The 27996-nt window shown below is 41.1% G+C and overlaps 1 protein-coding gene across 1 annotated transcript in view; it reads right to left on the bottom strand.

Moving 5' to 3' along the window:
• Positions 1–27559, bottom strand: part of ptprq (protein tyrosine phosphatase receptor type Q) — a 43219-nt gene extending 15660 nt beyond the window's left edge. Inside the window, exons 1-43 of the mRNA XM_063480394.1 lie at positions 27540–27559; positions 27406–27488; positions 26849–26910; positions 26562–26681; positions 26313–26457; positions 25933–26217; positions 25602–25819; positions 24764–24944; positions 24170–24544; positions 23786–24088; positions 22795–23091; positions 22388–22687; positions 20717–20847; positions 20279–20408; positions 20051–20204; positions 19819–19925; positions 17377–17474; positions 16824–16992; positions 16472–16732; positions 16183–16343; positions 14562–14673; positions 13747–13855; positions 12250–12364; positions 10084–10153; positions 9767–9966; positions 9369–9597; positions 9136–9264; positions 8892–9038; positions 8550–8707; positions 7644–8160; positions 7349–7510; positions 7058–7237; positions 6852–6959; positions 5859–6140; positions 5470–5751; positions 4908–5028; positions 4680–4834; positions 4404–4549; positions 2741–2912; positions 1133–1453; positions 768–1043; positions 526–677; positions 130–271 (exon numbers count right to left, since the gene is read on the bottom strand). Coding sequence (XP_063336464.1) covers positions 130–271; positions 526–677; positions 768–1043; positions 1133–1453; positions 2741–2912; positions 4404–4549; positions 4680–4834; positions 4908–5028; positions 5470–5751; positions 5859–6140; positions 6852–6959; positions 7058–7237; positions 7349–7510; positions 7644–8160; positions 8550–8707; positions 8892–9038; positions 9136–9264; positions 9369–9597; positions 9767–9966; positions 10084–10153; positions 12250–12364; positions 13747–13855; positions 14562–14673; positions 16183–16343; positions 16472–16732; positions 16824–16992; positions 17377–17474; positions 19819–19925; positions 20051–20204; positions 20279–20408; positions 20717–20847; positions 22388–22687; positions 22795–23091; positions 23786–24088; positions 24170–24544; positions 24764–24944; positions 25602–25819; positions 25933–26217; positions 26313–26457; positions 26562–26681; positions 26849–26910; positions 27406–27488; positions 27540–27559 — 7885 coding nt within the window. The remainder of the gene's footprint in view (positions 1–129; positions 272–525; positions 678–767; positions 1044–1132; positions 1454–2740; positions 2913–4403; positions 4550–4679; positions 4835–4907; positions 5029–5469; positions 5752–5858; positions 6141–6851; positions 6960–7057; positions 7238–7348; positions 7511–7643; positions 8161–8549; positions 8708–8891; positions 9039–9135; positions 9265–9368; positions 9598–9766; positions 9967–10083; positions 10154–12249; positions 12365–13746; positions 13856–14561; positions 14674–16182; positions 16344–16471; positions 16733–16823; positions 16993–17376; positions 17475–19818; positions 19926–20050; positions 20205–20278; positions 20409–20716; positions 20848–22387; positions 22688–22794; positions 23092–23785; positions 24089–24169; positions 24545–24763; positions 24945–25601; positions 25820–25932; positions 26218–26312; positions 26458–26561; positions 26682–26848; positions 26911–27405; positions 27489–27539) is intronic.
• Positions 27560–27996: the final 437 nt, after the last annotated feature.

The raw sequence follows: 27996 nt of genomic DNA, 5'->3' as shown, positions 1-27996 counted from the left end.
TTCTTTTTGCTTGGCATGCTGATACAAATCTTATCATCCCAAAAAAAACATTCCAAAGCTCTAATTGAGAATGGAAACCTATATCTGTGTTAACATGTGTCCCTTGTTTGTATACAGTGTATATTTTACCTGACTCATTGGTTGTGAAGGACACAGGGCTGCTGAACTGATTCCCATGGCCCACTCTGGTGAAACTGTACACACTGATCTCATAGGAGCTGTGGGGCTTGAAGCCTGAAAGATACTTTGTGGTTGATGAACCAGAGGAATTCTGCATTTGTTCCCAGACAAACAAACAAACAGAAAATACATATGATATTAAATCTGACTATTGGAGTGGATAATATGTGTATATCAGCACATATGTGATGGTGAGTTAAAGTATCATGTTACTGCTCAGTAGCATCTGGAGTGTGAAATTAGCTCCCGCCCATGTGTACTCTTACTGAGTGGGTCCTTGGAGTATGTGTAGGTGTGTGTTATTGTTGCTGTGAGGCTGCTTTCAGTGTGTGAAATTAACAGTACCCGATGTGTGACGGTTTGTGTGATGAGGTCTTGGATCCGAAATCCGTACTTTATCACCACTCCGTTGGGCTCTAGAGGAGGCTCCCAGCTCAGCCACACAGAGACTGCCGTGTGGTTATATATAGTCAGGTTACGGGGAGGAGATGTGGGACCTGGATCATAAAGTTGGGCAGATAGAGAAAAGAAAATATTAAGTTTGTGCCATCCCACTATAATCACTGAAACTCTTCTTTCAAACTAACCGCTTTCATCGCTGTGCAGCTGCAGCAGCAGACTAGGCCCCGAGCCTTTACGAGTTGCGGCCGTAATCGTGAGATTGTAAGCTGTGTATGGAAGTAGGTTAGTGAGGACGAACGAGGTGTTGGGGGTATGTGTCGTGTTGGTGCCCTCCGGGCCAACAAGAATCAGGGTATACTCTGTTATCTCCCCATTGGCCTCCAGAGGGCGTTGCCAGACCACACCGATGGAAGACGAAGACAGGTTCCTGGTGGACACCAACAACGGAGCAGAACTAGGAACTAAAGGGAAACACATCCGCACACATGTCAGTGCCACAACAAATGCATAAAGACATATTGCATGGGTGAATATCTGTGAATAAACTCACTGTCATCATCCGTTCTCAGGTACATTCTGCTTGTATGGTTGTAGGCAGGGCCAGCAGTAGTTGCTGGGGTAACAGTCAGCACATAAGGGAAATATTTCCTGAGTTTGGTGAACAGGAAGATGTTGTCAGTTGTGGTGTGCTTTATGGTCTTGTTGACAGCTGGAGTCCCTTGGTTGGAGATGTTTGGAACGATGCCTGCGTCCTGTAAGGTGAGCAGGTAGTAGGGGCGTCCGTTTGGCTCCAGAGGAGGGTCCCAGCTCACTATGATTACCGTGGAGCTGAAGATCTGTGCCGTCAAGTTTTGGACCGAGTCACTTGGCACTAAAGAATGAGACAAGAAGAATAGTGTTACTATTATTAATCTCCACTGGCATGAGTGATTGAAACTCTATGCCCTTACTGGGAGTTTACTTTTGAGTGTGGAATCAAATTGGGCATCAATCAACGCCCTGAGACTTAAAAATGAAGTCATCATAATGATCATCATCATCATCATCAACAACTTTCAGAGTGATTGTAATTAGCAAAAAAAATAGCACATCAAGAACAATACAGCATAACATTAATTTAGCAGCACAGGAACACAGGAACAAAGCAAATTCAAACAGTAAACATACACAAAACAATGCACGATTAACAAGACTTCATTTTGAAATACAGAGGCACTTAGGAGAGAAATTTACAAACTGAAAATTAAGGAATGAAAGGGAGAGAGATGAAGTGATACTCATCCTGCTTATGGTGTCAGGTCCTCTAGAAAGAGTAAAAAGAAAAAAGGGGTGGGGAGATAGTTGAAGGAGACAGAGGACAGAAAAAAACAGAGAGATCTGCAAGATGAATGAGTGGATGTTAGGGGCCGGATGTGTGTGAGGGTCTGAGCCCAGGGGAGAGAACCCCTGCTGGGCTTAGCTGTGCGGGAGAGACAAGGTGCCCTGGAGGTCCGGCGCTTGGCTGAGAGTGGAGCAGCTAGAGCATAGGCAGAGATACAGAGTCAGTGTGAGCAGTGATTATTCAGAGGCACAGAATACACGACAAGCAAAATTGAACAAAACAAAAAGTGCCAAAATGCAGTCAGTTTGTGAATAAGTCTGTAGTTGCTGTCTGCACCATTTTTTTTGAAAATCACATAAAAACAAAGAGCTTAAAAAGACTAAAATACTAAAATGCAACAAAATATTTGCATATGCATAAATGCAAATTCAAGGACTGTAGTGTGAACTAATATGAACTTCCTCAAAACTCATCAAGCTCAGTTGATTCTCTGTGCCAACAAATTTTAAGTGTTTCTGCGTTTCTCCCTTTTTATAATCCCTAACATTTTTCATCATGCTGTCATAACTGGCTGTCTTCAAAGCGCAGTGTCACAGGTGGTCATTTTTTTTTATCTCCTTTCACTGACACTGAAAGCTATTTTCAATCACAGCGTTTTTATGTAATTTTTTTTCAAGTTGAAGAGCTCTGAAAAAAAGAGTGCAGACCTGCCCTCCGGTGAGACTCTGAATCATCGCATGCAATTATTATCCAGCTTCCCGAGTAGTATTTTATGTGCATGTGTATTTACTTCATCCTCGTTTATACTGCGTTTGTGTGTGCGTGTGTCTGACTGACCGTCCTCTGGTAATAACAGGATTAAGGGCTCGGAATGGACCCCTCCATCACCCTGCACAGTGCTGGATGCCATCCAGAAGGTGTAGTTATTGCCCCCAATCAGCCGAGTCAGAGTGTAGGAGAGAGGTGAGTCAGGAGAGGTGTGGGAAGATAAGTCTGAAACAGGAACTGTCTGTGGAGAAAAAGATGTGTCAGGCTTAATTTCACAGCCTGAAAAATGCATTTCAGCGAGAGCAAAATATATACTGTTACAAATCAGGTGCAATACATTTCATCAGGAAGCAAGTTTGCCCTGCATTTTTTCACTTTCTGGCTACTGTTTACATGGGTAATGGAATGACCTGTAAGCATAGCTATCATTCAGTTCACATTTTTTACACATTACACACAATTGTTAAAAAATACCATGAAACACATATTACTTAAACATTTTTGTAGCCTAACTTGCGGTGGATTTTTGTGACTGATAGTGTCATAAAACATCTGAGAGTACAAGAGCAGTGAGAAGGTGTAAGAGAGCCTGGAGAGGTGGAGCTATGGACTGGAAAGAAGTGGAGTGAAAGTCACTAGAAGCAAGACAGATAATGTGTGATGTGTGAATGAGAGGGAGACGGGTGGAAACGAATAGTGATGGTGGATGAATTTAAATACCTGAGGTTAACCATTCAAAGTAATGGACAGTGTATAAGAAAGGTGAAGAAAAGTGTGTATGCAGGGTAGAGTGAAGACGAGTATCAAGGGTGATGTGTGACAAAAGGATAACAGCAAGAGGGAAAGGAAAGGTTTACATCATGCTAGTGAGACATGCTATGATGTTGGTTTGGAGACGGTGGTACTGACAAAAAGACAGGAGGTGAAGCTGGAGGTGGCAGAGTTGAAGATGTTATGATGTTCGATGTGAGTGATGAGAAGAGACTTGATTAGAAATGAGTACAACAGAGGTACAGCTGAGCAGTTTGGAAACAGTCAGAGGGGCAAGGCTGAGATGGTCTGGACATGTGCAGAAGAAGGATAGCGGATATACTGGACAAAGGAGGCAGGAGGAAAAGAGGAAAACCATAAAGAAGCTTTGTGGATGTGTGACTGAGGACATGCAGAGGGCTGATGTGGCAGAGGCGGTTGTTAGTGATGAGGTGAGATGGAGGCAGATTAATCTGCAGCTGCAACTCCAAAAGGAGCAAGCCAAAAGAACAAGAAAAAGAAGAAATCTTTCAAAATGTATCTTTATATTTTGAAAAGAAAATGTCTTGACTTCATTATTGTATCCCGTTAGGCCCCCAAAACATATTTTGTGAGGTTACAGTGACCTTTAAACACTAAATTCAGTTCATCCCTCCGACATATCACAGTGACATGAATGGTTACAGATGTAAGCCCCACACTTTGAAAAAAAAAACCCTATTAAAGATAAAGATAAACTTAAGAGACAATGTGTTTATGAGCTTGAGCCAAAGGATGGGCAGACAACCTAAAAAATAATCCATAAATACATTCTCTTTCCTTATCATTCAATCTGTCCTTATCAGTTTAGTGTGGGGGGAGGGTGTGTGTGTGCTGGAGCTAAAATGCTATAAAGGATTCTGGGACTTTGTGATTACTACATTCAGCACCTTTCATCCGACTTATTGACTCAATTAATCTGTCTTCAGTATTTTTGTCTCACCTTCTCAGTCACAGTGTTGTTAAATGAGTAGTAAATAGTGTAGTGTACAATGATCCCATTGGGTTCAGTGGGTGGATACCACATCAAGGTAACAGCGGAGGCGTTCGCATTAACAACAGTCACATTCTGTGGGGGGTCAAATGGCTCTGAAAGGAGACAGTTAAAAAAGGACAAAAATTCAAGTTGTGCGATAAAACATCACTTAAGAGGAAATGTTATTTTTTATGTGAGGATAACACGATAATGTTTAAAGATTGCATAACATGTATCCAGCACCTGCATCAGTTGTGGTAAAGCTGATGTAGATCAGCACTCCTCCATCTCCCAGTCTGGTCCAGCTGGAGACAGAGGCATTGTAGCGACTCTCTGAGTCCACGTTAATAACCACCGAAGTCTTTGTCACATTCTGCCACAGGTCAGTCGTTTCATTCCTAACACATAGACGCTGCATTATTTGTGTTTTCTTTAGAGGTCATTAGATGGAAGTAGAGTTCAAAACCTTACCAGACTCTGACAATGTAGTAGAGTATGTCTGAATTAGCCTCGAGTGGTGGCTGCCATGATAACTCTACCTCATAGTCTGACAACTTCCTGGCATGGAGAAACTGAGGAGGTGTGCCTGGAGCTGAGATGCACGAGAAAGACTTTCCAATAACGTAGCACAAACATGCATTGGTGGTGAACTTACAAGTAATCGGGAATTAATTTCTAAAATATTTATCGTTGTGGAAATCAGGGACTCAAAAGGCACACAGGAAGACACTAGAAAAAATAGAACATTACCCTGAAAAAAAAACCTGATTAGTTGTAATGAATCTGTTGTTTGCGCTTCCCAGTCGTGATGGAAAACACGAGTGTCACGTGGCATCGGATATCTGTGATGTAACATCATTAGCATGAGCTGAAACAGAGACGTGAGGAGGAAAAGACTAGAGGAAAGTCAGATTTAATCAGATGCCCTTCGAACTTGTCAGCCTGTGATGATGTAATGGTGGAGTGTCCTGGAACTGAAAAGAACCCCCACACCACCCCCATTTTTTTCTCTTGTCACTCACGCCCCTCTCACCATCCTCAAGTGTTGTGACGTTGAGCGGCTCGCTGCTGTAGTTTCCTGCTCCGACTCTTGTGTGTGCTTGAACTACGATGCGGTAGTGTGCGTACTTCCTCAGATGCGTGATGTGGATGTAGTTGGTCCGCGAGGTCAGGTTCAGGTAGTGACTGGAGTTCCAAATCTCTAAGCTGTAGTGAATAATGACGCCGTTAGGCAGCAGAGGAGGCATCCACGTCACATTCACCTCACTGGGACTAACTGATTCATAGGAGAGCCCATATGGAGGACTGCCCGGGACTGGAGAGGGAATAAAACATCAAAACGTGTTGGTTAAACAGTTGGTATTCACTCTAAAGCCTTTCATATGTATGTATCTGTGAAGGTGGGCACATCCTTCAACACACCATCTTCTCCAGATAGCAGGTATAAAGTGTCTGATGTCTGGTTGCCATTTCCGTAACGCGTGTACGCTCTCACAGACACATTGTAAAAGGAGAATGGTTTCAGACTGAACAGGGTGACTTTGTTAGAAGACGTGTTCACCAGCGCAGAGTAGGATTCATTCTCATACAGGACCTCATACTGCTGGATCGCCCCATTAGCTTTCTCTGGTGCAGACCAGGCTATTGTGGCAGTAGAGGGGGTGGTGTTTACCACAGTGAGGTTTACAGGAGGGGAGTCGGGCTCTAAGAGGGAGAAGAAAAAAACACAGAGAACTTGTCAGTATTTACAGTAGGTAGTTAATAAAAAAGTTACATTTTCAAGCAATTTATAAAGAATACAGTAATAATTATTATGCAAACTTCATGATTAATTAATTTAAAAAACTTAACACTGGATATTCATTAATCATTGATAACATATAGTTAATCCAAGCATTATAAACAGAATTTTTTTGCATTTGCACATACAGGTAGCACGATGCTAAAGTTTTGCAACCAGCAAAAATAAACCACATTCTTGACTTAAATTTGGCCGACCCTCCATTCAAGCTCATCTCCTTGTGCACCTCCTGAATGCTTTCAGTTCGGCTGCATTCACACGTCTGCCTCAAACTTGCTGTGAGAGCAGGAATGAGCTTCTGCATCAAACTGAATGAGCAGTTAATGAGAGTTCAGAAGCACAAGCAAGAGAAATCTGTTGTTTTTTTTATTCTACATTCATCGCACATTTTATTTTTTAAAATGCAGTTTTGTTTTGTTTTTTCAATTTATGCCAAGTGGTCAGGAACGGGCCCTCGAGGGACTGACTGAAAAGTAGCAGCTCTGCAGGAAGACCTTGAAGGAGATATCGGCCAAATTTTATTCAGGTAAGGTTTTTTATTTTTATGGGAAAAGTTACAGAAATGATGGCATCTTGTATTTGTGAATGTATAAATTCAAAAGTCCAACACGTACCATCCTCTAAAGTGAAAACAAAAATGTCATCTTCCTCAGAAAGTGAGCTCTCCCCCACAACTGTGGATGCAGCTACACGAAGCTTATAAGGAGTGTATTTGTCCAGATCTATACATAACAAGAGGGGAAAGTGACACTTTACATTGTAGTGGCAGTTATACTTAACGGCTTAAGAAAATGTAAGCTGAAGAGAATGAAGACGCTACCTGTTATCAATATGCTGGTAGTGTTAGTAACCCATTTCAGGCCTTGATTACTGGGCAGTTTGAGACCATAAACAGTGTAATGTGTGATCCGCCCATTGGGATTGATGGGTGGGGTCCAGCTCACTAGAATGGAGGTAGAGCTGATATTCTGATAGGATACCTCAAGCACGGAGCTAGGGACTGAAAGACACAGACGCACAATATGTTAGAATTGGGCACCTTTAACAGCTCTATTAACATTTTTTCTTGTTTATATTTATTAATTATTAAACGTGTACCATAAGCACCCACCCTGCTCCCTGGTCTTCTCTGTGATATCTGCAGCAGGGCCCTCTCCTACAGTGGTGGAAGCAGTGACCCTGAATGTATACTCAGTGAAGGGAACTAGATCTGACACCAAGTAGGACAACTCCTCAGACAGAACGTCCATTACCTCCTGTCTCACTGTTACCCCTGCAGATTCATGCAGACACACGCACAGAGGATTTATGAATAGTCAAGGTTTTTTTTTAATAATAATTCTGGTTAAAGCAAAGCAAAGCAAAGCAATGTTAAAAAATGCAGTGTTTACAGTTAGCTCTCCCACCTGTGGTACCAGACACAGCACCGCTGCGTGTTGAAAAGTGTTCTGTAATTGAAGCATCAAGTGTAGACAAGCGAAGCTGGCCTGGGGTGAGGGCCAAGGGGGCAGAGCCTGAGGTCACTTCCCCAGCATGTAATTGCTTCGTAAGCCAGGGTGGAAGTGTAACAGATGGCACAGAGGTAAGAGAAAGTGCAGAAGTTCCAGAGACTGCAGAGTCAGAAGACTGCATATTTGGGTTGTCAGAGCGTGAGGCAGTGTCATAATCAGGGCTGGGCCTGTTGGTGGCCATGGGGTCAGTGGTTGGCTGAGCATTCGTGTTAGTGATGTAATCAGTGTTTCTAAGTCCAGAGTGTGTGAAACTGGAAGCAGTAGCACTAGTGTGCAGCGTGCGGTCTGAAATAGTGGCTGTAAAAGTTGGTGGAGATGTGATCAGACCAAGCTCAGCAGTTCTTTTATGCCTCTTTGAACTGTTATGGACATCAGGTGGACGTGTTTCATTTTCATAAAAACCAGTTGTATTCTGAAAGGAGACAAAAAACACCTTATCTAATAAAATCAGTAAGCATCAGTAGATGGCACTTATTATTAAAGGGGCTCCAATATAAAGTAGGTGGTTTTTTTTTAAATTATTCCTATGATAGGATACAGCAGCACACAGTCCAATGTAATCCACCAGACTAGTGGTTTAAAAAAGCCTATAATCCACTGTAGACTATTGCAGAGTGTTGCTGAACCATATTGATCTTTGAGAGTGTAGTGGTCTTACATCCGACTGTAAAATGACGACAGTGTATCATCAGCTGTAATGGATTGTACAAGTATTCATGACACAGCAACATATCACATGTCTTTAACTGTGTTTTTTAAGCTGGAAGCATAGAGCGGTAGAGATAATATCATTTGGCTTACTGCTGTCAGCGTGATGTCCTGGAGCAGAGTTTCCTCAACCAGCACCAGGAGTCTGTATTGGATTATGGGCCCGTTGGGCTGGGCAGGGCTTTTCCAACTTACACGAATTGAAACTGAATCCTCAGCAATTGCCATCAGGTGCTGCACTGCACTGGGTGCTATCCTCACAAACACACACATGCACATAGATAAACAGAAGCACAAAAACTAAATTTGCTCTTGTATTTTGTATGTATTTATTTTATTTGCTACCAATGTGTGCGTCTGTATTAAAAGTGAAACTACACTAAACTAACTAAACGGAACTTTTTCATTTATACTTCAATCTTGTAACTGTCTCACCTTCCGCAGGCGTAACGATGTCTCCCTTCGCTGCAGGACCCACCTCACCAGCTGCTTTTGCTCGGACGGCTACTATGTACCTCATGTAGGGTTTCAAACCGGTAAAAGCAAAACGCATATCTCCTGTGCTGTTCTCATACATAAAACCTTTAAAAAAAACAGAGCAAAATTTAAAACTGCATTGATTTTTGCGTGTATTATGTGTGCATGTATCTGTGTTTGCTCTGAGTTAACATTTATTCACCTGTGGGTCCATACAGGTAGAGTACATAGGAGAACTTTCCTGTCGTGATGCTGGGAGGGCTCCAGGACACAGAGAATGATCGGGATGTCATGCTGAATACAGAGAAGTTTTGTGGTGGGTCTTCTGGAGCTGCACAAGCAGGGATATTTGTTTTCATACCTCAGTGCTTATATGAATATGAGTTTTTGATGCTTAATTAGTACAAAAGTGTTTGCATGCTTCTTTTTCCACACCTGATTCTGGCATGCGAACCATAGTGGAGGCTACCTGTCCCTCTCCTTCAGAGGTGAAGGCGGACACCTCAAATAGATAGGCAATGTAAGGTCGAAGTTGATCAACTCCTACTGATATGGGTACGTTCCAAGAGGCTGCAGGGGGCACAGCAGAGAGGGTGATGGGTGGCGATGATGCTGTTATCTCCAAGGGACTGAGAGTTGCACTGGACAGGATATCAGCTGCATCCTAGACACATGAAATCATGCAGGATAAAAAGATAAAAAAAGGAAAGAGAAAAGATGGTCGGCCTTGTGCATTTGTGCTATTTATCATCTTGGCAGGAAAGCAGTATAGAAAGAAAACACTTTGCAACAACAGCACAGTTTAGAAGTAGGGTGAAGGAAAAACACAGTACATTGCAGTGAGGCAGGGCTACAGTCATGATGTCCACTGCATTGACCTCCAGCAAACGGACAATCTGCCCAGTACGAGCAAATCTGGCTTTGACGGCGAACTTTGTGATGAGGCCATTGATGCGGTGTGGCAAGAACCAGGTAAGGACAACGAAGGTGTGGTTATGAGCATACGCTGTGAGATTGGTCACCAGGCCAGGGGCTGCAGGATGTGAATACACATGCAAATTCAGTGAAATATACATGCACAAGTTATTTTTATGATGTTGAGACGCTTGGATCGGAGTGCAAGGCTGTGTGTTTGTGCATGAATACCCACGGGACTCTGCTGTCTTTATGTATAAAGGTTTGCTGAATGCTCCTACTCCAAATGGAGATTTAGCTGCTACCTAAAGAGAAACAGAGAGAGAGAGAGGAAGTGTTGGTAGGCATAATGATTAATTCATGTTCCTGTCAGTTATCATCTCCCAGCCATGTGCTAATCTCAGGCTGTTGGAACAAGCTGCCATAGCAGAGTTGATTCAGAGATCCCAGATATATAATCTACAGAAATATATCTCATTATATAGCGTAGATGTAAACAGATCACAACACAGTCTCAAGTCTTTGATTTTTTTCCAGTGATTTAAGGTGGGATCAAAATTAAATAGCAATTTATCAGGTCAACTGTGGAGTCACTTAAATGGATTTTAGTTTTGTACTGGAGTACTATGGGAACTGACATGTTATCTTAAAAAAGAACAAAGAAAAAATGTCTTTCGTTCCTGCCTGAGATCAGAAAACAGCGCATGCCGTTCAGCTGTTTGTTTCTACCTTGTTGCCACGAAACGGTTAGCAGTGGGGCGCTGCAGGCGTTTCTCTGGTTCGTGTCAGTGTCATCCAATCAGCAGCCAAGCACATACAGGGTAACCCCAGAATAATTAAACAAGCAATGGACATAATGGATCAGTTGATCTAGGTGCAGCACTGCAATACAAGTGAGCTAAACATAACCCTCATGTCCTCAGATTTTCTCAGTTTCTTGTCACCTGACTCGCACACCTGCTTCACCTGTTCCTAACTAAACCTTCCTCCTTTATTTATATCTGACATCACGCCATTGTTCTCTGTCAGTTCCTTAGGTATTCAAACGGGTTCCAATTGTTTTTTCACTTTTTCTGTTTACCACTTGCCTACATGCAAGATTGTTCTTTATTATACAACTTAAATTGTTTATGCCAACATGACAAATGGTTTTGTTTGTTTAGTGTAAAATGTCAATAACTCTTACAGAGGAATATCTTAAATAGATTAAAATTGGTAATATCAAATCTATAAAATAAAGAAAAGCAATATCATACTTAAGAACATAAAAAAATCAAGCAGAAAATTTGTAACAGGGCTTTATCCGTGCCTTTCTCAACTGAGTGCTTTCAGCTTCACATCAGAAATAGGTAAGCTGAGGAAAAACTGTATCTCATATTCAGCTTTAGAGAAAAACTCAATGGGCTTTACTTTGAGGAATTATTGTTGAAAAAGACAGAGCAGAAGAGATTTTTGCCCTTGAAAAAAATACAATGCAACAATGCAGCTTTCATTAAAAAGCTAATCTGTGGCACAAATGCTTTTTCTATCTGTTTATTGAGAAATCTGTGGGGAAATAATAGCCCTTATACACTTGGTGACAAGAATGAACAGATATGTTCTATTACAGGCTGAGGAAGAAATACGAATTTGCTTATGGGCTCAGCTGTGCGTAGGGTCTAGAGGTCTAGCAAACTCAGAGGTAACATTTAGTAACATTATATGTGCAAACACACACAGATAAATGCAGTATGTGCAGCTATAATCTGTAAGTGTGTCACGTCCATTTGTATGAAGGTCATAGCGGGTTAATGAATTCTGAAAACCTTTAAGCATGATCGCATTCAAGCTCACTGACAACAGATAGTGGAAAGAGCCAAGGCTCATCCATAGATCTGTTTACCTGTTTAATAATGCAATCAGGATCAATTACCAGTATTCAGCCAGATCAACAGAATAGTCTGATCTGATAGTTACACTCACATGATGGGAGGGGGGCAGTTTCAAGGAGGTCTGTTAAGAGGGACAATGATCACAGTTCCCAGAAGTATATCTATTAATCATTACATTTTAACATAATAAAAACTCATATTCAAAAGCTCTTTTATGTGCAGTATTCCTGCAGTACAGCTTGTTCTGTTTTGATTCAATCTGGGACTTTTTAAACAAAATTTGCTAGGTCAGCCTTTATTTGATAAGACTCCAGAGAATAGACAGGAAAAAGGGGAAAGATATGAAAGAAATGGTGTGGAGCAGACTTGAACCCCTGCCACTGTAACTCCTTTGGGCCACGGCTTTGTAGTCAAAACAGGTAAGTTGGAGCAGTTCCCCAGAATGAGTTTTATTTTGTTTTATTGTTTATAGTGAATTCACCAAACAATCTGCCTGCAAACTTAATTTAATTCTGACTATTATATTCTACCTGAATGTGGTAGGTAGATCCTGAAGTGAAGTCAGTGATCAGGGTCTCTAGTATATCCAGGTATTTTGTCACCTGTGTGAAAGCGGGATCAGGGTAAGGACACACCTCCTTGTACCTGCAGTAAGAAACCAGTTAGTTAAGATCATCATATCTCAACTTCACACTTATGAAATTTATGCAACTGAATGAAAATAAAATTTATGGTCAGATGCAAAACTGTCGAACTGTACTCAACTACACTTAATATTTCTTGTTTACTTATCTTAATGACCTTATAGTGCCATATCACCCCACTTTGCTCTCGCACTGCAGGTTTACTTGTTGTTCCTAGATTATTTAAAAGTACAACGGGAGGCAGAGCCTTCAGTTTTCAGGCCCCTCTTCTATGGAACCAGCTTCCAGTTTGGATTCGGGCGACAGACGCTATCTCTACTTTTAAGATTAGCCTTAAAACTTTCCTTTTTGCTAAAGCATATAGTCAGGGCTGGATCAGGTGACCCTGAATCCTCCCTTAGTTATGCTGCAGTAGGTGTAGGCTGCTAGGGGATTCCCATGATGCATTGAGTATTTCCTTTTCAGTCACCTTTCTCACTCACTATGTGTTAACAGACCTCTCTGCATTGAATCATACTTGTTATTAATCTCTGGCTCTCTTCCACAGTATGTCTTTTATCCTCACAGCAGATGGCCGCCCCTCCCTGAGCCTGGTTCTGCTGGAGGTTTCTTCCTGTTAAAAGGGAGTTTTTCCTTCCCACTGTCGCCAAAGTGCTTGCTCATAGGGGGTCATATGATTGTTGGGTTTTTCTCTGTATGTATTGTTGTAGGCTCTACCTTACAATATAAAGCACCTTGAGGCGACTGTTGTTGTGACCTGGCGCTGTATAAATAAAATTGAATTGAACTGAATTTACTTACTATTATTGTATACAGCTGCTTCATGAGGTGAATATTTCACTTTGATCTACATTAATCCAAAAACTGGTAACTAGCTCTGTGCTGATCTTTGAATTTTTAACATATAGTAATAAGGTCTTGTTGTAATATATTTTTAACATTAAAAATAATCCCTAGGAAAGTATTTCAAACCATTTCTGCAGAAAAAAGCCAAGTTGTACTGTAGACATGTATCTCGAACACCTCAAATGCCAATTTCTGGCTATTTGCTGCTAATATTGGCATCTGCATTTATAACGGTCAATAAATGAAAATTGTAAAAGTGAAGAAGTGATCATTGTTGATGTTGTATAGGTTGTCCAGCAGAAGGTATTCTGCGACATCCCTTTTGGCAACATGTGTAAACGTGACAGAAAAACTACATAGAAAAGATATAGATAGATCAATAAATAGATAGAAAAAAGTATTTAGCACTTGTTTAGTACATGTTGCTGATTATACTGCACTTTTACATGAGATGTGAGATTGAAACTTTTGACTATACTAAACTATGATAGTGTATGTATCTTAGACAGTTTTCCAAAGAAGATCTTGAAAAACTACCTTATGACATATCCATCTATATCTTTGGCATTAGACGGTATATTCCAGGAAAGCAGGATGCCATTAGAGCCGACAGCTTCTCCCTCTAGGCCTAAAGGTGGACCAGGAACTGATGAAGATGAGGGCAACCGTGTGAAGGAGAGGAGATGATGTAAACACAAGCAGAACACAAGCAGTAAAAATATCTAAAATTACACAAATAGCTGTATATTACATGTCTGTTAATCATCTGTACTTGAGCCAACTGGCGCCTCAGTGGGCTCAAATATGTAATCTGTTATCTAATCCCCTCGGCTTCTCCTGTGTAAAACATCACCAACAAAACAAACTCAGTACACTTGTTTTGATTAATAACTTTTGTATTATCTACTCGACAGACTACAGTGTCGTCTGAAGAATGGTGTTGTTATCTGTTGTAGACTGATCCTCTGAGTGTGTGTGTGTGTGTTTGTGGCTGAGTGTGTGTGGGTGTGTGTGTTGGGTCTGCATGAAGGGTGTTTTAGGCTGAACCCTGATGAATAAGGCTTCACACAGCAGTGGCATTTCACTGACATTCACTGCAGACCCATTCATCCTGTGGTTCAAAAGCCCAGGCTTAAGTTACCTAAAAGGAATTAAACAGCAAAGTAGGCACACACACACATTTATACACGCACACACACCTCCACTGTGCCAATCCCTTTTCCTCAGTGTGTATGTGTGTGTGTGTAATATATATATACAGTGAGCAAATACAAAATGAGTTCCTGATGGTGCTTTAACACCTGAAAAAACAAAACGTACACAAACAACACCAAACTGTGTGTGTGTCTTACCACTTCCATTCCTGTTGATCATGCGGCTGACTCCAGGGCTGATGTTAGAGGAGGAGGCTGCTGTGACTGTTACAGTGTATTGTGTCTTGGGGCTGACATTTACCACATCGGCCTGTGGGAGCAGAAAAATAAATAAATCTACTTGCTCGTCAGCAATGTAACGTGCTATTTCCCAATTATTTCTCTTTTAAAACCTAAATGTATTTTTGTTTGATGGATTTTAAACCGGATTTTATGCAAAATCATTATTTCTTAAAATTATAGACAGCTGAAAAATTGCTTAAACATTTTTAGACAACACATGCAGCAGTAATCCCTTTATTGTCTTTTCATTTGTCTTTTATTGTCTTTTTTCTTCAGTTTTTTTGCAGTAATATTCATCTAAATGACAAAATACATGCAATTTTCACTCCATTATTTTACTCCATTATGCTGCCTATGACAGAATTACCAGACCTCTCCTCATTCATCTAAATCAATTTGAAGGGTATTAGTGAATGGATGACAGCTTGTGGTTGCACTTGTTTGTATTTTAACGTCTGTGAGACAGACGAGCTCTGCTTCCTGCATCACTGCTTTTTTGCTTCAGTGCATGTTGTAGCATCTGTGACATCAAGGTGTTGGACAGTGTGTTACCTTTCAGAAAAATGACTAAATACTCAGACACGGAAAGAAAAGGTGCTTTAAAATTGATCTTACTGCATGTGCATTCATTTGTAAAGCTGAAACGTGACTCTGAATGGTTAGTGTATTACTGTTACACATACATAACATATCTATGTGCGCAGTTTATAAATAACTGTGTGCACCAAAGCCATGTAACCATTGTCTAATTCTTACCTGTGAATGCACCTGGCCCAGGCACAGTGTGAGCAGTAGGATGTCTGAGAAGAAGGCCATGCTGGGTATTCGAGTTAGCTTTAGTTTAGTCACAGCAGGTTAGAGGCCTCACCAGTATAGCTGTTTCCAGAATTAGTGCACAAACATTAGCAGTGGGCTACAGGTAATCCAGTGAGCCGGACAGGGATGACTCCAAGTCTAGAAGCTGCTGGTTAATGGCATTAATGAAGGTTACAGGGTTAGTCGTCCAGGCATTAAATACTGAAAGATCTTGCTCTTGAGGTAGTCCAAAATGTTTGGAATTTTACAAGGAAGGGCAGTGGGTCCTTTCATTAGCACAAGGCTAACAGTCTCCCACTGGTCTCTTCCTCTGGGAGAGCTGCTTAAGCAAATGAATGATTCAGGGTTGAGCTCAAGAGGGCAACTTAATAAATAATGAGATCTATTACTCAACTCTGTGTGCTGTCTATGTGTGTGGTTTGAGGTGTGTCAGGTTACATTTTGGGGGGTAACTGACACCTGGCTGCCGGTAGAAGCCGGAATGTGACTGGTCAAGAGATCTATGTGTGTATGTGTGTGTACTTTTTTCTCTTTAATATTACAACATTACTGCAACTCTGAGTTTGTTCCTTTTACTCAAACACTGCTTTGGTGAAATGACAAAGGCTTTGATGATACTTAGGTGAACTTTTTACACGCTTGTTGTCCCAGCGTTTACAATTATGGTACATTTCTTAACTCAACCTTTAAACAGCATGCGTTTCACTAAGTATGTGTGTACCTGGATGTATCCGTCACGTGCGGGGTGCATGGTGATATTTCCTTGGTTCGGTAGCAGATTTACTTGGTAATGATCCACACACCCTACTGCCTGTTCCCAACGCAAGGAGAAGGCACATGCAGATAGGTTTGTGATATGTAATCCTTGCACAGGGGCTGGCACTCAAGAAGAACATGAAAGGGAAAAACAATGTTAGCAGAGAGTTTCTAACATTTATGAAGACATGATCAAGGCTGGTGATAAGAACGGGGTGGAGGTGCTGACCAGCATCATGTGTAATATCATTTACCTGTAGTTACAGTCAGAAACGCAGAGCGTCCTGCTGTCACTCCTTTCACTCTTTCAACGGTCACGTTGTAGCTGCAGCCACCCAGCAACCCTGTAACCACAGCAACCTGCTTCTCCTTGGGTACGGTGAGTGTGGACGTGACTAAAGTGTTGGTCACATTCACTCGGTGGAAGTCAAACTCTCCATGTGTACTGTCCCAGCTCACAGACGCAGAAGAAGAGGTCATGTGATCTAAATAGAGATGGTGTATTCCTGCTGGGCCTGAAACACAATTTAGAATTTTTGCCTCTTGTTTTGGAAGGTGCTCTTGTTTTGGTGCGTCTCTGTTTCTAGATGCTTTTGCGTCACTCACATGTGCTGAACCCTTTGTGGACCGCCTGACTGGAGTCTGAGCCCAGTACACTCTGAATGTTAACCCCATAATCTGATCCGGGGATCAGATCCTTCACCTCACAACTTGTGCCTTGGACAAGCACCTCGGTCCACGACTTCCTGTCTACAGACAGCAGGCCAAAAAGAAGCTGAGAAAAAAACAAAAACAAAACAACTAATATAACAGATTATATTTCTGTCTATTTTTATTCAACATTTTAAATACTGTTCATATTTTCTACTTTAAATAATAACTCAGTGAGCACTTTTGTTGTGTGTCGGCAATGTGCTTGGTCATTCTTCCTGGATGTAGCTCTGTGGAGGTCATATTTCTCTGAAGTAACCAAATCCGTGGCGTGCCAACAGCAGTTGCTTAGTAACAACAGGTGAGTGTAAACCTGACCCAGGTGATGTACTTTTATCTATCAATCATATTAATCAATATTTTGGGGGTATGAATCAGTATACCAATATACCATGGCATCTCGTACTGCCTCTGCCTCTGGACTTGTGCATTGCTGTGCATGTCTTACCTTGTACTGCATCACCTGTCCTGGTGGCGGTCTCCAGGTGACAGACACAGACGTCACTGCGTTTTCTGAAAGAGTCACTTCCTGTGGCACCTCAGGAACTTGAGACAAGATGCTTGTTAGCATTTGACACCACATACTCACACCTAAAAAGTTAAACTTTCTCTGTGCTTTACTGGTTCAGTTCATTCTAAACCAGCAGGGGGCGACACTGGATACAACCGAGCACCAGTGGTGGAGGGTGTATTGAGACTCTAGTGCAAGTAGCAATACTGCAGTATAAAAACAGTCTTTTAAAAGTAAAAGTCATGCATTTGAATACAAGGCAATCAAAAGATGGGCTAAATTTACCAAAAGTATCAATTACTTTAATGTTTACTGTAGCTAATAAGCATTATAATGGTTACTTATTACAGACTGGTGATTGAAAATTGGGGACTATGTATAAAATGTCTGTAATTCCAAAACAATTAATGCAGTGCTTTTGTTAAACCTCTTGAATGAAAGCTCAGAGTCTGTACTTCAATCACATCTTGACTTTATTTATAATCCACTTTAATGGTATACAGAGACAAAGCTACAAAAAAAATGTATCTTTGTCCAACAAATTATGGACCTAATTCTATAGGCAACATAACTGATTATAGTATTACATTTTTAAATATATTTTCAGTACTTTTTTGTATATTTTTATTGGTTTCAGTTCCTTGTTTCCTTGCTTAGTATAATTTTTTTTACCTTTCAAATATATTTTGTTTTGTATGAATTTATTTTACTTTAATGAGCTAAATCGTTTTTGATGCGTTGGTTGCTGTAACACAGCGATTTCAAAATGTTTAATTTTTATACAGTTTTACCCAAATTTGCTGTAGAAATGCTGTTATTGTCCTGTGGTTTTGTGATTTTTCTGAGTTGCTGTTTTCTGTTGTATTCAGTTTTGATTTTGCGGTTGTTTTAGTAATTTCGAGTTTTTGTGACATTAAGTTTCCTGCTTCTACTTTATGGTTGTTCTAATGATGAATTAGATTGTTGTGATAAAGTTTTGTTAAACTGATATTGTTTTTAACTTGTGTTTTTATTTTATTGTTATTGTCTTACTCGTGTTTCCCTGCCTGTGCATCCCTATGCCAAATTCCCACATGTGGATTACCTCTGGCAAACCTGATCTGGGCCACCAAAGGGCCGTCATTCTTTGCGGTATGTGGGCCATCTGTAAGTGGTGTGGAGCCACGGGCCAGTTGTAGACACTGCAGGCCCTGTGCTGGCCCAGAACAATTTCAGCTCTGGCCCCAGATGTCAGCCTTATGCGTACCTTAATCAAGGCATGTAATAACAACATGTGCCAGAACACGCAAAAATAACATGACGAAACTCTATTCAGACAGTGAATGGACTTATATAGTGCTTTTCTAGTCTCCCGGATTACTCAAAGTGCTCTATGCAACACGCTACATTCACCCAATCACACACACTCTTTTTAACTGAGTGCTTCCTAACTACACTGATACACATTCGCACTCTTCACATGCAAACTGGAGGAACCAGGGATCGAACCACTAACCTTCCGATCAGTAGGTGACCCACGCTACCTCCTGAGCTACAGCCACCCATGGGCAAAGATGACTAAACCGTTACTAGGTTTTGGATAAAGCGTACACTCACAAACCTGTCAAACCTGCATTTGAAACATTGGCTGCCATAGAAGTATAGTATTGCAACATGGCATTTGGGTCTTCTAACTAAAATAGGAAAATAGGAACATAAATAGTGCCATCATTTCCAGACCTGGCCCACATCTGGTTGACATACACTCTGCCATGACACCAGTCAGTCAGAAGTGCCAGCTTGGTGCCAGATCTGTTTTCTATGGGCCTGGGCCACATAAACCAAACCACAATCGAGCCAGATATGGCATGCCATCACATAGACAGTGCCATCTATGCCAGGCCTGGCCCATATCTGGATGACATACGTCTTGTCATGCCAGTAGTCCGCCAGCAGTGCCGACTTGATACCAGATCCGGGCCAGACCTGCTTGCTATGTGGGTTTAGTTTCTGTGTTGATAGTTGGTTTTCTCTGGTGTCTTGTTTTGTGTTTTATTTCCAGTCTGACTGTCTTGATTACTTGCCTGTGTTTCATTCCTCTTCTATCCCTGATGCCCTGTTAGTCTTCAGTGTAAATATAGTCCGGCCTTCTGCTCTGTTTGGCTGTTTATTTTGTGTTTTGCTGTTTTTATAGACTGATTATCAGTTTTTAAATAAAGCTCACTCTTGATTTTACTCTGTCTGCATTCAGGTCCACCTTTGAAGTGAACCTTAACAAATGCAGATAGAAGTAATTTTGCTTCTCTTCTTTATCTAATACGTGCTATTTTTTAATACATTTGAATTTATTTGCACTCATCTATTTTGTACTTCATCAACAATATTCGATTGACCACTTACTAGTACAGAGAGTCATAGTAGCAGGTTTACTTCTTCTGTCCCCACTGATGGTAATAACTTCAACTGTGTACTGGCTTCCAGAAGCGAGGCACTTGAAGCAGAATAATCTGTGTACACACACTCAGCTTTAGCACTCGGTGTTTTTAAGGAGTAGTTTCGAACTGATGATTGAAACGCCAGGCTCATAAACCCGCAGTAATTTGTGTACTGGCTGAGAAGAAAGGAGACTGACCTGGGCTCCTGATAAGATGTGATCAGCTCCTGAGTGCTTGTTCTGTTTTTGATCGACAGGATGAGTGTAGTCACCAATCCCCTCAACATACTCCAACTAATGCATATGGATGATGTGGTTTTATTGACAAGAGAGACTTCCACTGGGCTGGGAGCTGGCACAGCAGAAAGTGATAGTTATTAGGAAAGAGAGACGGAGACGTGCTTGTACTTGTGTGTCTGTATTTACCTGCAGTGATATTAATCATAACTGGTGGACTGTCAGTAAAGGACTGCTTCTCTGTCCGTACTTCGAATCGGTGAAGCGAGCCTGGAGTAAGACCTGAAAATACTGCACTCTGGCTCAACACCTTCTGCACCTGCAGCACACAAATCAGATAACCAGCAAAGCTGACCAAGACCCTTATTATAATTCTTACAGAAGTGTATATATTTATACTGAATACATAAAAAACATGCCAATTATTGTTTACCATAAGTCTCCCCTGAAGCTACTTCTGATTAGTGCAACACTCGAGGTAATTTATTTCAGTGGGTGTGAAAACTTCTGATTTAATTATCAACCCAGACACTGAAAAGTTATCGGGGAAATCAAATAAAGGCTTCTGTTGATATGCTTCCTAAACAGGTGAATTTTTGGGAGCTTTTGTTGTTGTCGTATTTTTACCTTCTGTGAGCTTTCACAGTTGAGACAGATGACCTCGTAGCTGTGATCCTGGCCTGGTGCAGGATCCCAAAGCAGCTCAATGGATGTATCTGTCACCTGACCCTCCCTTACTCTGCTAGGAGGAGCCAGACCTAAAGTTACAAAGCATATATCACATCCCATTAAGTGTAACGATTATTAAAAGTTCTAATAATTTATGCAAACAATGTTTTAGAAACAGATTTAAAGATTTTATTCATTTAGAAAATCCAAAATCCACAGAAAATTAGTGTTATAGTTTGATATGAAGTTTCAAACAAAGGGATCAAAATACAATATCTATCATACAGTTCTGAGCACGGCCTCTGTGATGCATCTTTTTATAAACATTAAATGTTATCACTAAAAATCTAAAAAAAAAAGAAGAAGAAAGAAACAGTGAAGTCGTGCCAAGATTAGGATGGATTACATTTGAAATTGAATTACTGCTATCTGCATGAGATGATGAAGATGCACAATCTGCTTTTAAGTGAAGCCAAATGAAGAGCGCAAAAGAAAATAAGCCCTCTCCAGATTACGGTAACGCAACCACCATCCACAAACAGTAAACAAGAAAAGAGATTTACATTGGGGAATACATCTGCTACCGCCTCAGGAATACTTAGATGGCTAACCTCTATCATGGGCCATTCAACAATTTGTTACAGAGTGAGGATACACAGCAAGTAGTAGCATGACTTTTTTTGCACGACTCTCTTCATACAATCCATCTGTAAGAATTGGGACAGTTACAATAAATGAATAGAAATAGTGTTCAGAATATCGGCAGTCATGCATTATTTTTGTTTTCTTGCTTTTCTGATGTGCAATGTGGCTTTTCTGCCATTTGGGTTGAACAGCAGTTTGCCTCTTGTGTTTCTGGGGGTCTTATGATGAGGTCTTCTCTTAACCTTTGACAAAGGTATTTGAGAGCATTTGTGAAGTTTTGTACAGACATAAAGTGTTTGGGCGTTTTTTTACACGTATTTACAAATGCCTGAAAAATGTTTTTCAGGTCATCCATAACACATTTTTCTGTTTGTGTTTCTCCAGTTTTGTGCACATGCATTATAAAATAAAGCATAGATTTTTTTTGTCTTTGTTTGAGCTTCATTGCTCGCTTAATCACTTTCCTCATCATATTTACAGACTACTCCACCTCTGCCTGAGGGGCAGCTCTCTCAGTCAGCCCTGACCTACTTTGGTCATCATCTGTTAATACTGCAGTTTCAACTTAACCCACTGAAAAAACAGGAACTTTTGATCAAAGAGATGCACTGTAGCTCACTGAGTTCTTTTTATACTTGAATAAGCTTTCTCAAATTAAATCTGTGACTTGACATTTTAGTGGCCTTATCCATTATTTGATTCAAATTGAATTTGCTGAAGCATAGAGCTCGAAGAACAAAACATGTATATCTACCCAATTACTTACCATCTGGACTCTATGTGTCTATCTTAGTTATGTGAAATAGGATGATATGATCAACTCCACTGCAGTCAAGGGTTGCACTAAGCTATCTTAATTAAAGTGGCCTTAAATCTGTGTTTGTGTTGACACCTCTCAGGTAGAAGCAGTTTAAATGCAGTTGTTACGCGCACTCTGAGTTGTGCATGCATTTGTATGTGCTGGTAGTGACAGAGGTAACTCACTTGTTCTAAAGAGGCGGCTGTAGTATGGTGGTCCCAACTGCTCTCGGCTCGTGCTGTACACTCTGAGCTGGTACGGTGACCCTGGACTGAGGTTGCTGAGGTTTATGAGACGAACGTGAGCAGCGAGGGAGTACCAGTCACACAGATAGTTGCCCAAACCCTTGCAAACAGTATCCCAGTCTCCAGGACACGCACACACTTTTACGCCATCCATCACACCCAGCTGTGGATGCTGGATGTACAGTTGTGCGTAGTTTGTACCCACCGAGACAGGCACTGCTACCTGCACTGGCATGGGAGCTATATACACAAAGACAAACAAAAAGAGTCAAAGACAGATAGTGGAGTGCCTTAGATAATAAAAAATTGCAATACATCTATTTGGACACTTTTATTATTTCTCTTACCTGTGGTGTGTATGACGCTAGACCTCTCACTCCTGTCATTTCCCTTCAGAGCAACAACTCCAACTTCATACGTCTGACCAGGAGTAAATGTGCCCAAATTAAAGCACATGGATCCATTTATCAAGAGTCCACCTGCGCTGGAGTGGTTTAGCCACAACAAAGGAGCAGTAGGATTGTCAAGAGGTTGGGATGTAATAAAGTAACCGTCTGGAGGATCGCTGGGTGGATGGATGCCACAGACAGTCAGATTTCTGCTCCTAGTGCTTATCACTACCAGACCACTGAGAGCCTTCACCGCTAAGAAGTACAAACAAGCATTATTTGAAAGTCAGAGGTTAAAAAGCTACATGATTACTTATGCATACCTGCACATAACCATTTCATTTAATATCGTACTGAAAAAAAAATCTATACTGCCCATATTATTTAGGAGAGCATTGCAAAGCAGTCAGAAACACATCTACGAAATCATATTTGTCAACAGGATCATCAGTGAATACTGATGAGTAGATGTAAACACATGCAAAAAATTAATAACCTCTCAAGTAACGTTGGAATGGCACTAAAAAATCAAACTGAAACTAGCCCACTTGGACGTGAAGCTATTTAGCTGCTTAATAAGATGCATATTTTGAGAAGGCAATAGTCTGCGTTCATGCCATCTTCACTTGTGACACTTTGCGCCTTTTACTCTGGTGAAATGACACTGGCATCACAATACTGTATTCCACTTCACAGCAATGCTTAAGTACACTGGACAGACTTAAAGGTTGCTTACATGAGCAACTAATGTGTAGAATAACTTAAATTTTCTGTAAAGTTTGCATTTGCATTTACCTTATCTTGTCAGTATTTGCAGAGATTTCAAATAAAAAGTACGAGATAATTCCTAGAATATAATTTAAAAATAGGTAGAGCATAGCACCAGACAGTACTTACTGGACAAAAAGCTTTTAGAAATTGTTCATGAATCTAACATTTACATGCTTACCAGTTTTTACAGTTAGAGTTGCCTGTCCACAGCTCCCTATCCCATGCTCGGTAACTGTGTATACTTCAATCCTGTATTTCCTGTGAGATTCCAGCCCTCCAATTACTGTAGTATAGGACCTCAACCCAGATGACCTGGAGATGTTTGGCATGCCAACTACACCATCCTGTTTCGAAGACATGTCTTCATATCGCACAACAAAAGTCCAGCCAGCCACAAATGACGCATCTGGCAGCATCCAATGAACGCTAATGTGACTGGCTGTAATGGGACCAACAGTGATATTTTGAGCAGGATGAGGTCCTGTAAGAAAGGCAGTGTAAATATTAAAAGTCAGCCTCTATTAATATAACGTTCTTTGAATTGTGTAAGTGATACACTCACTAGTATATGCAATTTGTGTTTGTCCCAAGCTCCAAGCAAAGCCAGGAGGGTGAGACGCTTGAAGGGTGAAGGAGTAGATGCTTCCTGGAGATAAACCTGCTAAAGTTACGCCTCTAGAAGAGATCGAAATGGGGACCCTTACAATTTTTTTAGGGGTGCTCTGGTTCTTTGTGCCCATTTGGTCCTCTTGCTTCCTTTGCCTATCTTCTTCACTTGGATCCCACTCTCCGTATTCTTCCTCTTGGTACTGCAGGAATACCTCAAATGATGAAAGAGCAGGTGAGTTACAGAGTGAGAGATCACTCCAACGAAGCTCTACCAGGTCCTCTGTCACCTGAACCAGGTCAAATGAGAATGAGGCAGGAACTAAAGGCGCTGTAAAGGAGGAAAAAGCAATATCTTAGCACCCTGAAAAGGAAAATAAGTGGCAGAAGTGCTCACAAATTGCATGGTTTGAATCTGTAAGTGCTGTGCAATATCACAAATGAAATGTGGTGATACTCCCAAATTATATATTGCATATGACTTATGCATTACAACCACTATTAAATATTATATTCTGGCTAATAAATGAGTCGTGCACAAGTTATTTACTTTGATATTGGCAGATAAAGGGTAAGGGGATGTTACAGAAGAATGGAGTGAGAAAGAATCCCGGCCCCGTGGCATTCCTCTGGAAAGCGAAGCAGTCCGTCTGGTTGGCTGGTAGCAGAGTCTTCATAGTGTTTGTTCGGTTATATGATGAGCCATCAGACCAGAGAGGTCGGCCCTCTTCCTGTAGGGCAAGAAAGAGGCAGACATCACGAGTCGAATGCTATTTAAGTATGAAAAACAAACTTTCCCTCTGAAGGTTAACTGCTGCGATGAAGCGTTGTCAAAGTGAACAACGTCTTGTGAAAAACCTCCCCTTGCGATATCCAGCACTTCAGCGATGGCTTGCTGAGTTTTTCTAACTAAATTATTTTAACAAAACTTTAGAAAAATCCTACCAGGAATATTTTTGAACAGTTTGGACCTCCCTTGTTAAGCATATTTTGCTTTTTGTCATAAAAACATATTCATAATTACCTAAATGCAAAACCTGTTTTTTTCCTCACAAGGTTTGTGTTTGATTTCAAGTGTGAAAAACTTTTATGCAAGGAAATTGTATTTATGCAGAAAAAAAAGTTTAAATTTAATGTCATGCAGCACACGTTCCACAAACACCTAACCCTGGAGGATATTTAAGTGCATGTGTTTCAATATATTTAATCAAAATGTTGTTCTTTTGTTTTTAGAAAATCCTCTCTAAAGTACTAAGTGCTCAGTTATTCATGACAACTCTCAGATGTGATTCTTTGTTATTGTTCTGACAGCACAAAAATGAAAAATTAAAGTCATTATAAATGCTGCTTTTTAGGATTAAAGTGATTTAAAATATGTTCGTGCATACCTGCTGGTCATTAAGTCCGGTCCATAGCAGCAGCAAGTTGTTCTGGGACAGGAGGTAAGAAGATATAAAAACCAGATCTTCCAGGCTCTTCAGGTTAGCCAGATGACTTCCAGCTGCAAGGTCTGAACATCTGTACTGTGCATCACTCCAGGTCAACCCTGTTCTTCTCACAGTGTAGCAGCTTCCCCCAATGGCCATCCAGCCAGGTGGGCACTGAGCTGGAGAAACATATTACAATCAGCTTACAGTACAAATTCCTGACTGCAGTCATTTAAAGGTTAATAATTGAGCTGTGGTCATGCGATCACAGGATTACTAATGTTCACAATACCTGTTTCCAGACGAATTCTGAGTCTCTGCTTCAAGGTCATATTAAACTGTTTGAGGTATGTAGTCACTGTGACTTTGGCCTTGAAGCGTGTGCCCGGCTGCAAACCTTTCATTGTATACTGGGATTTTACTTCTGAAGAGTTTATGTTGAAGATGTGCACGACAGTTTCTGTGTGTGTGTTGTACAGGCTTATGGAGGACAGGGTCTGCAGCCTGTGAAGTTTCCATGTCAGAAGGGCGGTGGTGGTTGTGCTGTATACATTAAAGGAGGATGTGGACACTGGAACTGTTGAGACACAAAAAGGGATGAGGTGTTAACGTTATTAAACATGATAGAAATACAACATGTGGTGTTTGGATTCAGACTTCACAGACACTCACGGAAGTGAAAGGTCTTTGTCTCGAGCACCGCATCACTCCTGCTGGCTCTCAGCGTGATGTTATACCCCTTCTGATCCTCAACCATTCTCAATAATATCCTGCAGTGATGGGAGCATGCTGAGTCATTGAAGCTCTTCACATATACCTGCAAAGATGTGACAGAAAGTGAGAACAGAGTAAACTTTATAAAAACGAACAAAACTTAATAAGACTTTCACAGCTTTTTTTCACCATTACTAATGTTCTTACCAGATGGTTACTTGCAGGTCTGCAGGTGACCCTGTGGCTGTCTGAATCTTGACTAAAGGGCTGAAAAAGAACTTCAACCTCAACAGTGTTTGAATGTTTTTCACAGGTTAGCAAGACCACCTGTGGAAAGGGAAAGGGATTAAATGTCTGCTGAATAATTGAATGCGCCCAAAATCGCTATGTAATATTTAAATCTTACTGATACAGGAAAATAACTGAACCTAAAAGACCCAGAATGCAGTTTTAACTTCTTTACAGATAACTGACATCGTGCAGGGTTACCTTACCTGACATAAACTTGCTAGTAGCCACAGGCGCTGTGTTTGACCCATTGGGAATCTCAATCCATCTCATTTAGCACACCTTCCAGGAGTGTCACTGATCCACATGGGTACATACAGTCACTTCCACGCCCAGACACAACAGATCCTTCCTCTCGTCAGCCATTGGTCGCACAAAAAGAAAATCCAAGCCAGCTGTGCGTAAACATCAGTTGTGGAAAGTCCCAAACTATTTTGGTCGCTGACGTAAAACTGAAGAACAAGAAAAGTGAACGGGTTGAAACTTTTTCATTTTCTTTCGTGAAACTTTTCAGGTTTTACTTAGTTCAGTTACTGCCTCGACGTGTTAATGCCTGGGGGGGAGTCTCTTAGTTTTACTTCACATTTACGCAGAGCCAAGACTTTGAATTTAGCGCGCACTCGAAGCCAAAGTTCCCTCGAGAAGCAAGCCTCAAGTGAAGAAGGAGGCAGTCTTCCTGGGCTTGTAGGAGGAGAGAGAGATTGCGTGTGTATTAGTTCAACCCAATTTGTTCTGCCTCTTTGTCGGGATAAGAGCACTTTACCATGACAACCTTGGGCACACGGCCACTCCAGTGCTGGGCTCCTGAGGAGGGGGATAAGTAGGGAGATGGTCATGTGGGGCATACTGAGGGGAAAAGATGTGGTGGGATTTTATGAGCAATTGAGATGTCCTCACTGGGCAAAGGCGCCCGCCATGCTTCACACCTCTAGAGTAACGGTCAACCACTCGGTTAGAGCAGACAGTTCATGTTTTCACGACTTTATTTAACCTCTAAAATAAGCATGTGCTGCAAATTGCTCCGAGCATTGCAGTGGTAAGAATGGTTTGGCTCTGAGGTGGGGTGTGGTGGGAGCGCTGGCCCATGTGGAATGACAGGAATGTGAAAGGGAGAAATGATTGACAGGCAAAGAGCTGACTTTACTAAGGGCTTCTGTTGTGAAGAGGTGACTCCCACTCAGCAATAACCTCTGAGAAGTGAGACATAAATATGTGTCAGCACTATTAATGCTGAACCAGGATGAGTATGTGTGTAATAAAGGTTTAATGAAAGAGAAAGTGGGAGTATAAAAACATTGCAGGTCATGAGGACACAGTTTTAGACAACAGCACTGTTAAATCTTTTATTAAACTA

Source organism: Pelmatolapia mariae, linkage group LG7, assembly GCF_036321145.2.
Source record: "Pelmatolapia mariae isolate MD_Pm_ZW linkage group LG7, Pm_UMD_F_2, whole genome shotgun sequence".
In the NCBI taxonomy this organism is placed as follows: domain Eukaryota; kingdom Metazoa; phylum Chordata; class Actinopteri; order Cichliformes; family Cichlidae; genus Pelmatolapia; species Pelmatolapia mariae.
The sequence above is the reverse complement of the archived record's forward strand: the minus strand, read 5'-3'. Positions and strand labels throughout refer to the sequence as shown.